This window comes from Ovis canadensis, chromosome 6 (assembly GCF_042477335.2).
Source record: "Ovis canadensis isolate MfBH-ARS-UI-01 breed Bighorn chromosome 6, ARS-UI_OviCan_v2, whole genome shotgun sequence".
Lineage (NCBI taxonomy): Eukaryota > Metazoa > Chordata > Mammalia > Artiodactyla > Bovidae > Ovis > Ovis canadensis.
Genome location: NC_091250.1, coordinates 21,115,629 through 21,127,879, shown reverse-complemented (window position 1 = coordinate 21,127,879; position 12,251 = coordinate 21,115,629). Strand labels below are relative to the sequence as shown.

The 12,251-nt window shown below is 42.0% G+C and overlaps 2 protein-coding genes across 5 annotated transcripts in view; one reads left to right on the top strand and one right to left on the bottom strand.

Annotated features, from left to right (window-relative positions):
* LOC138442264 (endogenous retrovirus group K member 9 Env polyprotein-like) overlaps positions 1 to 2,527 on the top strand; it is a 30,189-nt gene extending 27,662 nt beyond the window's left edge. For all 4 annotated transcript variants that reach the window (XM_069593369.1, XM_069593370.1, XM_069593372.1 and 1 more), the window contains one exon: positions 355 to 2,527. In XM_069593369.1, the coding sequence (XP_069449470.1) occupies positions 355 to 2,188 (1,834 nt within the window). In that variant the 3' untranslated portion in view covers positions 2,189 to 2,527. The remainder of the gene's footprint in view (positions 1 to 354) is intronic.
* Positions 1 to 2,942, bottom strand: part of LOC138442265 (rho GTPase-activating protein 20-like) — a 28,361-nt gene extending 25,419 nt beyond the window's left edge. Inside the window, exon 1 of the mRNA XM_069593373.1 lies at positions 2,787 to 2,942. The gene's annotated coding sequence lies outside the window, so the exon portion shown is untranslated. The remainder of the gene's footprint in view (positions 1 to 2,786) is intronic.
* Positions 2,943 to 12,251: the final 9,309 nt, after the last annotated feature.

Genomic DNA, 12,251 nt, shown 5'->3' with positions numbered 1-12,251 from the left:
CAACGTTTTTGTCTTTCTTTCCAAATTCATCATAAAACAGGAATTCCTTATAATCCACAGGGACAAGGTATTGTGAAACGAGCCCATCAACGCCTTAAACATCAATTATTAAAACAAAAAAAGGGGAATGAACTGTATAGCCCCTCACCGCATAACGCCTTAAACCATGCTCTTTATGTTTTAAATTTTTTAACTTTAGACGCAGAAGGCAATTCAGCAGCCCAGCGTTTTTGGGGAGAACGATCCTCATGCAAAAAACCACTTGTACGATGGAAGGATCCACTTACCAATCTGTGGTATGGGCCAGACCCTGTACTAATATGGGGACGAGGGCATGTTTGTGTTTTTCCACAGGATGCCGAAGCGCCGCGCTGGATTCCGGAAAGGCTGGTACGCGCGGCAGAGGAACTCCCTGACACATCAAATGCAACGCATGACACTGAGCGAGCCCACGAGTGAGCTGCCTACTCAGAGGCAAATTGAGGCGCTGATGCGATATGCTTGGAATGAGGCTCATGTACAACCTCCAGTGACACCTACTAATATACTGATCTTGTTATTATTGTTACAGCGGGTACAAAACGGGGCGGCTGTGGCTTTTTGGGCATACATTCCTGATCCGCCTATGATTCAATCCTTAGGATGGGATAAAGAAACAGTACCTGTATATGTTAATGATACAAGTCTTTTAGGAGGAAAATCAGATATTCACATTTCTCCTCAGCAAGCCAATATCTCCTTTTATGGTCTTACTACTCAATACCCTATGTGCTTTTCTTATCAATCACAGCATCCTCATTGTATACAGGTGTCAGCTGATATATCCTATCCTCGAGTGACTATTTCAGGCATTGATGAAAAAACCGGAAAGAGATCGTACCGTGACGGAACCGGACCCCTCGACATTCCGTTTTGTGACAAACATTTAAGCATCGGCATAGGAATAGACACTCCTTGGACTTTATGTCGAGCACGAATTGCATCGGTGTATAACATCAACAATGCCAATACCACCCTTTTATGGGACTGGGCACCTGGAGGAACACCTGATTTCCCCGAATATCGAGGACAGCATCCACCCATTTTTTCTGTAAACACTGCTCCTATATATCAGACAGAACTATGGAAACATTTGGCTGCTTTTGGTCATGGCAATAGTCTATATTTACAGCCCAATATTAGTGGGAGTAAATATGGTGATGTGGGAGTTACAGGATTTTTATATCCCCGAGCTTGTGTTCCTTACCCATTCATGTTGATACAAGGCCATATGGAAATAACACTGTCATTGAATATTTATCATTTAAATTGTTCTAATTGCATACTTACTAATTGCATTAGAGGTGTAGCCAAAGGAGAACAAGTTATAATAGTAAAACAACCTGCTTTTGTAATGTTACCTGTTGAAATAACTGAAGAATGGTATGATGAGACTGCTTTAGAATTGTTACAACGCATTAATACGGCTCTTAGCCGTCCTAAAAGAGGTCTGAGCCTGATTATTCTGGGTATAATGTCTTTAATCACCCTTATAGCAACTGCTGTTACTGCTTCTGTATCTTTAGCACAATCCATTCAAGCTGCTCATACTGTAGATTCCTTGTCATATAATGTTACTAAAGTAATGGGAACTCAAGAAGATATAGATAAAAAAATAGAAGATAGATTATCAGCTTTATATGATGTAGTTAGAGTTTTAGGAGAACAAGTTCAGAGCATTAATTTTCGCGTGAAAATTCAATGCCATGCTAATTATAAATGGATTTGTGTTACAAAAAAGCCTTACAATACTTCTGACTTTCCGTGGGATAAGGTGAAAAAACATCTGCAAGGAATTTGGTTTAATACTAATGTTTCTTTAGATCTTTTACAACTGCATAATGAAATTCTTGACATCGAAAATTCTCCAAAAGCTACTTTGAATATAGCTGATACCGTCGATAATTTTTTACAAAATTTATTTTCTAACTTTCCTAGCCTTCATTCACTGTGGCGAAGTATAATTGCTATGGGCGCGGTTCTGACAGTTGTGCTTATCATAATTTGTTTAGCTCCTTGCCTTATTCGTAGCATTGTTAAAGAATTTTTACATATGAGGGTTTTAATACATAAAAACATGTTGCAACACCAACATCTTATGGAGCTTTTAAAAAATAAAGAGAGGGGAGCTGCGGGGGACGACCCGTGAAGGGTTAAGTCTTGGGAGCTCCCTGGCAGGTATGCCGGGCCCTAGGACACGTGCCTAAGCTCCCTGTCCCGCCACCCTCAAGAGTTTTTATAACCCTTAAGGCTCCAAGATGTTTGGTTTCGGCAACATTTCATAGAAGATAGATTATCTTATTGTGTATATTTCATAGAAGATAGATATTCTGATTGTGTTCTGTATACAATGGTAAGGGTCTGGTGATTGTATCCTGAGATTAAAAAACAACCTTGTGAGTGCCTTAAGTCACGTACTTTACCCTATATATACCGCAGCACAATAAAGCAAGGTATCAGCCATTTGGGGCTGATCCTCTCAACCCCATCTTTTGTCTCTCTCTGATTTTCTTAGCGGGGACGCTCCGTTCTCTCCCTGTGCAGGTGCGACTCTTGCTTGTGCTGGCCGCGGCAGGGCTCATAACATTTGAGGTACCTTCCTTCACTTTTGACTTTGTGAAGTGTTTTCCACGTTTCAGATCCTTCCTCTCTTATGCCTATTATGCTTCTTGGGCATTCATAGTGAAGGACCAGTCATACAGCTTTAGACTGACTCTGTGTGTGGACGATGCTCAAGCTTTCCTTACCTTTAAGACCGACGATACTACGAGAATGGATTCATCATCCAAGTTAACTTTGTGTCCAGCGTTTAGTTTCTCCTTCAGGGCTATTGCGGATTTTATACTGGCTGGTTTTCTGAAGATGCCTTCTGTGAACGGCCCTTTTTGATTGATAAAGGAAAGCATCTCCTATAGGGAAGGAAAGAGAAGAAAACTGTGGGACATTTCCTATCTAGAAGCCCAGAGCACAAGCTTGCTCCTGTTTTGACAGAGTTGTGGTATATGAGGGTACAGTTCTAGAACAGCACCCAAGTCAATTTGAAATTTTTACTTCAGTGTCTGTAAATATATTTCCTACCCAACAATCGATTTGAGTCATACACTGAAACATTTTAAACACTTGTGTAGTCAGATTTTCTGTTTCAGTGAATTTACTGTATTAACTGTCTCTGCTTTGAGGCCTTTGAGGAGTCACCCTCTCCTCCTTCACCGCTGCTTTCTCATTATTCCCTATTATAGATGCTCTTCCCTGAGTGTGGAAATCTTTTTGCCATATTCATGCGCCATTTGTTTATTCCCCTTCCAGGGACTGTCCACCCCATTCATTCCTGTTTCCTGTATTCCCTCCCCTCAACCTCAGGCTTAATCAGGCTCCTCCTCCTCTGATCTCATTCCTTTCTCATCAGCCTTTCTAGTTCCTTTTCCTGTATTTTCATGTCCTCTGCTGTCTGCAAAGTTAGAGAGATAACAGATATTGGAGCTAGGTGTTTCAAGGATTGTGGAATCTGTTATGCTCCTCATCCACTGTGTGACTGTGGGCATAGCACATTCTTGGGTGAGGCTCTTTTGTTTTTCTTTTATGAAGTGAGGGTGGTGATAGTCATGGCTACTGCCTAAATTTTCTGTGAAAGCGCAAGGTCTGGGGTAGTAGCTAGCACATAACTGGTATGATAAATTTCTCCATATATAGCATACAATTCCCTGCATCTAGTGTAGTGCTTGGAGAGAGAGTGGACAGTGAACAAGAGTTAATGCTTACACTTCAATACACTACTCCAGTTCAATACACAGTCCAAACTCTGTGACTCTCTTTTGACACATTCTGGCAGGATCAAAGGATTCATCTTTGCCAGAGGATGCCTACTTTATGCTTAAACACTTGAGTTACATATCAAATCCGTGTGAGACATTTTGAGTCATAGGGCGAGCAGACTCAGCTGAAGGAGACTTGAGACTAGTGTGGATTTCAAGGGAGGAGACCAGGAGACAATGTGAGGATGAGGTGGACTCTCAGAGCTTCTTACACACAGAGTCTGAGGAAAGTTACAGGGCTCAACATAGCCTGGAGTTAAACTCCCCTCCAGGTCCTCCCCACCATTCTATGCAAAACCAAGAGCTCTCTCACCCAAAGAAAAAAATGGACATAGGGTTGATTATGCCCGGCTCCCACCCGGTCCCAGCCTCTGGCCGATCTCCAAAATTCCTTGCCCCAGATGTTTAAGAGATAACTACTCTGAATAACCTTGCAGAAGAATGGGCGCCCTTAAGACAGTAGCTTTCCACATGCATGCCTACATAGACTTCCTCTTCTTGGGTAAGGGCAGCAGCTCCCTAATCTGACTGCTGCCCCGTCTCGCCTCATTAAAGGTGATTTGTAAGGTGCCAGGTGTCATCGTTTTTCTCAGCCTCGCCTTCTCTAACTGCCTTACTTCAAAGAGCCCACGTTCACTGGTCTGAGCTGGTATAGATGGTCTTTGTTGAAATCAGTGGAATGGATGAGAGTAACTTTTCATCTTGTATTTGCCTTCTGACACTGCAGTACCTAAATCAGATCTTTTTCTTTGAAATAACATTGTGAAACTTATCGGACAAAGCCAGACTTCTTCATGTGGAGTAGATTGGGAAGAGAACACTTGATCTCTGCGAACTCCCCTCCTCAGGAAGGTTACCAAAACCAAAAGAAGACCTACCAGAATTGGGGTGGGCAGGGTGTCATTATCACATACAGCTTCAAGAGGAGCTCCAAAGAGCTGTTTTTGCTTTCTGGGTGGTAGAGGTGGGTGTTGGTTGTCCTCGCGAGTCCTGGAGCTACACCAAAAGGCCGAGGTTTTGACAGAACTCTTATTAACTGTCTTCTTGTCTGAATCAAATGTAGAAGAGAGATTTTCAGTAGTAGTACTTTAGCTTATTTAGCCTATTTCCACCAGTTACATTCAGCAGCATGTTCATGGCAGAGGCTGAAAGAGAGAAACTGAACCATTTGTTATATAGAATTCCCCACACTCTGAAACAGGCTAATTGCATCCTTGTGGTGTTAACATGTTCTTCTTCCCCATATTCTGCAAACCTAGAGGCGTGATCAGACTCAGGGGTGATTCTCCCTGTGACAGTACTCCCCAGACAGTGCTAACTATTCCCTTTGCCCTGTGTCATGAGGCACTTAAGCTGTAGTTATACAGGTTTCCTAATGGTAAGTATTATCAGTGGATTCTGGTATCAGATCACATTTTAAAAGCAAAATATTTAATATTCATATCAAGCAGCATTTGGTTATCATTTACTTTTGTAGTAAGTTTCCTTCCTCGGTTCAATGACCTCTTTGGCTTTCTGAACACCAGTCATGCCCAAATTTCTCCCATCAAAAGAATCGCCTTTCATGAGACATCCTGCCTCATCCTGCTTTTCAGTCAGTCTTTGGACCTCTCCTCTGGGAGGCCACACACCTCAGTCAGCTCCAGGGATGACTTCCTGCCCTCAGGGTCCTTGGGAAGTAGTCATTAAATGCAGACTACTTGGTAGGATTACAGTTGGCCATTTGTCTGTAACACCTTACTCAGCTAACCCAACGATGAATGTTAACTACCAACAGCCCCTGTCAAAGGAATGCAGATGAAGGGCTTTTCAAAGAAAGAGTGATCAGCAATGAGAAATGGAGTTCAGAGTTTCTCATGCCCAGCTAAGCATGTTTCCCTGGTATTTGCTCAATAAACCTGCTTAATATTTCCTTAAATAACCTGCTTAAATATCCAGCTAAAGAAGTCAACAGAGGAGCCAAGTTGTAGAAAAATCAACAGGAGAATGTAACCAAATATTTTAAAATGCCCATCCTCTTGTCTGTTCTGAGACATAGTGAGTACATCACCATGTCCTTTCAAGGGACTGAACCACTTGTGGTGCTGGGTGAGAGAACTAGAAGGCTCCTATTCTGCCTCTTAATTGGATAAGTTGCCTAAAAGTCTTTGAGCTTCACTTTGCTCAGACTTAACAGAAATGATGCTACTTACACCTCACTGGACTACATAACATCAGGTACTACTCATCACAAGACATGGCACATAGCAGCCTTAATAAAGGTCATTTCCATCCTTCAAAGGGCCTAAGGCAGCCTAGACATCAGTCACCTCCCCCCAAGCAGACTCGACCCCCATTCTCCATTTGCTTTTGCAGCCTCCAGAAGGTGTACATTCCTAGAGGAATGCCATCAAAATGGCATTAGGCTCCTCCTGCCCTGCGATTCATACTGCCATCATTTTAAAAGGAGATAATGAAGAAAGCAAATGCATTCTTAAATTCAGGAAGAGAATCTCCTAATTAATATGTGCAAATGTTTAAAAAAATACATGTTTATATGGGGTGAGTTGCTTTATGCACCCTGGTTTCCCTACTCTTAACCTGATTCTTTTATTTCTAAGCTACCCACAGGTATTCATATATTCCAAATGTATTCATGCATTGTTCAGCTTTAATAAGAATACTCTTAGGAAGAAAGCTCTATCAGTTGTTACAAAGGTGTATGTCCAGCTCGTCTATAAGCATAGACGGAAAGCAAAAGAGACATTAAGCCCTGTACTTTTATTTTCAGGGCTAGAAGGACCTTTCGTTATGTACATTGGTTGGTGTTAGAGTTCTTGTTGGCAACCCCAGTGCGGCCGGGACCTTGTGAGCATATGCCAGTGATATTTGTTTGCAGTGTTCCAACCTGCCCAGAGCACGACTGAATCAGTTAGCCTAAATGAGTGACCACCTTCGATCCCCTATGTCAGGGCGGAAATTAGACACTGAAGAGACCAGCAAACAGAAGAAGCTAAAATAAACAGAGGGAACCGCTCTGCAAATGACAGGTGCAACAGATTCAAACCTTGTAGTTAGCACTGACTACATTGGAAGGGGCCTATAGATCTTGAGATGTATAAGCTGGATCAAGGAACTATCTGAAACTGAATTAACCCCACACTGCCCACAACAGCTCCAGAAAAATTCCTAGATATATTTTTACCATTGTCATTAAAAAATTTTTTTCCTTAATTTTTAAGTCCTCTAGTACTCCCTTCATTTTCATTTTTATAACCTACTATTATCTTCCAGAAAAAGGACCCTATTTGTAATCAAAGTACATATATATATTTTTTATCATTTTTTGTGACTTTTTTTAAAATATTGTATTTTGGGGAGTGTCACGTTACTCTAGACTTTTAATCTGTGCTTTTGGGTATTTGTTATCAATTTTGTACCTTTAGGAACCCAATCTTCTCTACCCATTTTTAGTTGGGAGTGTGATTACTGGCTTGATGGCTCTCTCCCCCTTTTCACTCTCCTTTTTCTCCACCAGGTAACTTCTATCTCCACCTCACCCTTCTCTTCCCTACCCAACTCTGTGAATCTCTTTGTGTGTCCCTGGCTGTGGAGAACACTTAGGGAGCTGATTACTGGCTGGATCTGTCTCTCTCCTTTTGAATCCTTCTATTCTCCTCCTGGTCACCTCTGTCTCCTTCCTCCTACTTCTCTTCTCTTCTCTGTGTAACTCCATGAATCTCTCTGAGGGGTCCAGACCGAGGAGAGCACACAGGGAATTGACTACTGGCTAGCTTGCACTCTCCCCGTTTGAGTCCCCCTCTTCTTCTCCTGGTCAACTCTATCTCCCTCCTCCCTCTTCTCTTCTCCGTCTCACTCTGTGAACCTCTCCGGGTGTCCCTCACTGTGGAGAAGCTTTTCATCATTAACCTAGATGTTTTATCATTGGTGCTGTACAGATAGAGAAGTCTCGAGGCTACTGTAAGAATAAGACTGAAAACCAGAGGCAGGAGGCTTAAGTCCAAATCCTGAGAACACCAGAGAACTCCTGACTCCAGGGAACATTAATGGATAAGAGCTCATCAAAAGCCTTCGTACCTACACTGAAACCAAGCACCACCCAAGAGCCAACAAGTTCCAGAGCAAGACATACCACACAAATTCTCTAGCAATGCAAGAACATAGCCCCGAGCATCAATATACAGGCTGCCCTAAGTCACACCAAACCCACAGTCATCTTAAAACTCACTACTGGACACTTCATTCCACTCCAGAGAGAAATCCAGCCCCACCCACCAGAACATGGACGCAAGCTTCCCTAACCAGGAAACCTTGAGAAGCCGCCTGCAAAACCCCAGCCACAGTGAGGAACCTCCACAATAAAGAGGAACCACAAGCTGCCAGAATACAGAAAGGCCACCCCAAACACAACAATCTCACTGTAGCTGAAGCTGAAACTCCACTGTTTTGGCCACCTGATGTGAAGAACTGACTCTTTGGAAAAGACTCTGATGCTGGGAAAGATTGAAGGCAGGAGGAGAAGGGGACGAGAGAGGATGAGATGGTTGGATGGCATCACCGATTCGATGGACATGAGTTTGAGTAAGCTCCGGGAGTTGGTGATGCACAGGGAGGCCTGGCACGCTGCAGTCCTCGACCCCAAGGACTTGGGGGCACTGTAGTCCTTGGGGTCACAAAGAGTCGGACACGACTGAGCAACTGAACTCAACTGAACCGTGATGTCTCCTAAAGCTGTACTATTTGCTTCTTGAAATCAGAACAGTGTTATCCTTTCTTTGATCTCACAAGTGGGAAACTTCCCATGTCTTGGAGCTGATGGAAATGACTGCCCTTACAATGTGATTTGGGGTCTAGGATCTCCCATGGAGCCCTGGCAGCCTTGCTGTCTTTTGCATGAAAGCCAGTTACATTATTCACCTACCTGAAATCTCACTGTTATCAGTGATATCACTGTTATCACAACTCACTGAGTTCTCTCCAAAGAGAGAAGTGATATCTTCTCCAAATATCTTGAGACAGTTTTCAATGAGGAATTGTATCAGAGAAACCTGTAACACAAAGGGGCAAAAAAAAAAAAGGTGTATTAATGTACATATGGCATAATAGTAAATCACATTTCATACGTGAACCTGGGCTCTTACACAAAATGCAAAAGATGTCTGAGAAAAATTCAGACGATTAAATATATGTATATATAGATATACATATTATATATATACATCAGTTTTTTCTAAGAAATAACTGATACTTTCAAGAGTACATTGGGCACCAACTTTAACATTCTTTTAGTCATTGGGCTAAAGTTATAATATGTGGGCTGGTTTAATAGCTAAAATTTTCTAATCATGCTTACATGCTTAAAACTAGGATTATCTGCAAGTAGCCCACATAGGAAATTTGGGACAAAAGTGCATATTCTCTCTTTAAGTTTTATTTAGTTTTATTAAAGTTTTTCTAGATTTATTGATAAGGAATTTATATATAGCATCTTATTAAAACTTATTAAGTTTCAAATACACACAAATTGTGAAATTCACTTCAATGAAGAAATATCTGAAAGTTAGGTAGCAGAGGTTTCTGTGTGAGGTGGGGGGTGGGAGGGAGGTTGTGAAGGAAGAAAGCATCTGGAGAGAAAACATGTCTGTCTGTCTGTCTGTCTATCTACCTTGCCTTGCCTCCCACTTGCTGTCTAGGGGAGCTTGGAGAAGAGCTGTGATCTTATTAGGCATGTTATGGCTCTGTTAGGATGTTCTGAAATATTTTACTAGCTTGCTCATCCTCTAGCGGAGACACAATAGAAGCCAAGTATTTTCCTGAATGAGCCACAACTGGCAGAGTGCGGCCAGCGTGTGTGGAGCCTCGGGTGCTTGTATGGCCCAGGCCGCCTAAGATGTGCCGACAGGGACCAGATGTATTGGGTCTGTCATCGTTGTGTAATGATGAACTCACAGTTTGGAGGCTCTTACACCCTCAGTGATGAGGCTGAGAGTTGAACCTTGGCTCTCCGGTTCCAAAGCCAGGTTCTTTTCTATCATATCGTCCTACTCTTACCTCTCTGTTGTTTAATCCCTTGGATGGCAAAGGAGAAGTGACTCAACTGTTCTCAGTTAAAAGACACCTTCCCATGCCCAACCAGAGTAGGACTCTGCCACTCCAAGGCGGTGTAATTGAAATGTGCACTTTAAAACATGGGTTCACCAGTGTTAATACCACAGACTTCAGGTTCAAAATGGAGACTCTGCCCCACAAGGCATAAAATGAGAGATCTTGTTACCTTTTTGGTGAAGTTTTCAAATGCTGAGCTGCCAGAATTAAGCAGACAAAGGATGCTTGGGGTGAGACACACGGATAAATCATAAGGTGTCATCTGATTGGATGAAGAATGTTGCTCAATGTTGTGTAACACTCCAAAAAGGTATCTCAAAAACACTACATTGGCTCTTGGTAGCTGGTCTACAAGCCTAATGACAGAAAAAGCACTTATGAATAAAGCGAGTCATTTTGCTTAGTAAGTGGAAATACAGAGAACACAGTACTCCTTTTTCTACCAGGTACACAGTCCATTCTCACAGTGCCAGGCATGGATGCACACAAAAATGTTTCACTGATTTTAATTCCTGAACCAGATAAGCCCTACTCTGGTTAGTTATGTGTTTGTATTTAAGATCATACCCCTGGCGGATTGGTTCTTTATCATCTCTTTCTACGCCAGTGGATTTCATCTCCAACAGTTTCATGTATTCAGAAGGTGTAAAATGGTCAAGCATTCCATGTTAATAGATAAAGAGAAAAATACAGTGTCACCAATAAGGCATGCATCTCTTTTCAAACTGGCTTCCAGGGGTATCCTCAAGTGAAAGCACTTGATACTGCTCATTATTTCAGAGGACACGGCTGTAAACTATAAGCTAATATTTTCCTAAGAGTATGTTGGTTGCATTTTCTCAGAGTTGAGTAATTATTGCATCATTACCTCTGGGTCGCAGTTATTTTCTCCTCCTCATTCCCTTGATCAGTAACATCAAGCCATTTATCATAGAGATGGGCTGAAAATACACTTCCTTGGATATTTCGAAGAAAATCCTTATGTAGATCAGAAAAATATATATTATTTTATGATAAGTTCAGTGGAGAAATTGCAAAGAAAATATTTAGTTGAAAAATTCAGTTCAGTCCGCAATTCCTTCACAGCCACGCAGACTGATTCACACAGAGCTTGGCTGTGATTCTCCACAGCCTTGCACACTCAGAAGTACTGGTTGGATTTTCCCCAGCTAAAATTGGAAGCCTAAAAGTAGAGTCTAGGCTGTGGTGAGAATGAGGCTAAAGCTCCTTCTATCACCTGGAGCTTACTCTTTGTGTACATGTTAACACATTAGTACAAACTGGCAAGGTCTGGTGATAACTCACCCGAAATCCTATTCGTTTCCTGAAAAGAAATGCACATACCCATTTTGTTTGTTTGCTTCAGACACAGTGCTTGCTCTGAATTCAAGAAAGAGAAGTTCTGAAATAAAACAAGACTACACCCCTACATGCTCTTATACACATATTAAGAGAAACCGGAGGTATGTGTTCTCTTTGGGAAAAAGCTAGTATCGAAATCGCTTCGATCTTATTCTTTTGTTAAAAAAAAAAACATATAAAAGTTCAGTTCTACAGACTTTAAGCAGCAGGTGTTAGAAATAAACCAAAAGCCCCAATGGGTAAACTACACGTTACCCTTGCAACTCTTTGAATGGAATATATCCTCCCCAAAGAGGAAGCTGAAAATTTACATACATGGCAACTTCACACCTGTGGGATAGAATCTGCAAATGTAAGCTTCCTAAGTGGAGGCCTGGAAAGTTTATCCTGGTGACCAAGTCTTAATATGACAGAATGGGGCCTAGTAAAATGGATGAAGTTGTAAACTGTTGTGCAAGCCTGAGGGGAAATGATTGCATTGCCTTGCCAGTTTCAAAGGCACAACTTGCTTCCACTGGTCTTAATATACAGCCTGACTTCTCTGAAGAGTATCTGCTTCAGGCAGTGTTTCTACGGCAACTGTCATGATTATAATCCTGTCAGCGTTCACTTGTTTCAGTACTTACTGAGCTGCTGTTTGTGTCTGGCACTCTTTTGAGTACTGAGGATAGAGTATGAAGATAACGTACAGAGTCTCAGTCCTCTCATACTTTTTCTAGTGATTCGTATTCAGTACCCAATCATGGTCGTTAGGTTTTCTCTATGCTTCTTATGGAGTGTCCACAGTGTATTGGGAGGGAGGAAGCACTCCATTTCAGTTCAGCCGTTCAGTCCTGTCCTACTCTTTGCGACCCCATGCACTGCACACCAGGCTTTCCTGTCCATCAATTGGGTCTTGTTCAGATTCATGTCCATCGAGTTGGTGATGCCATT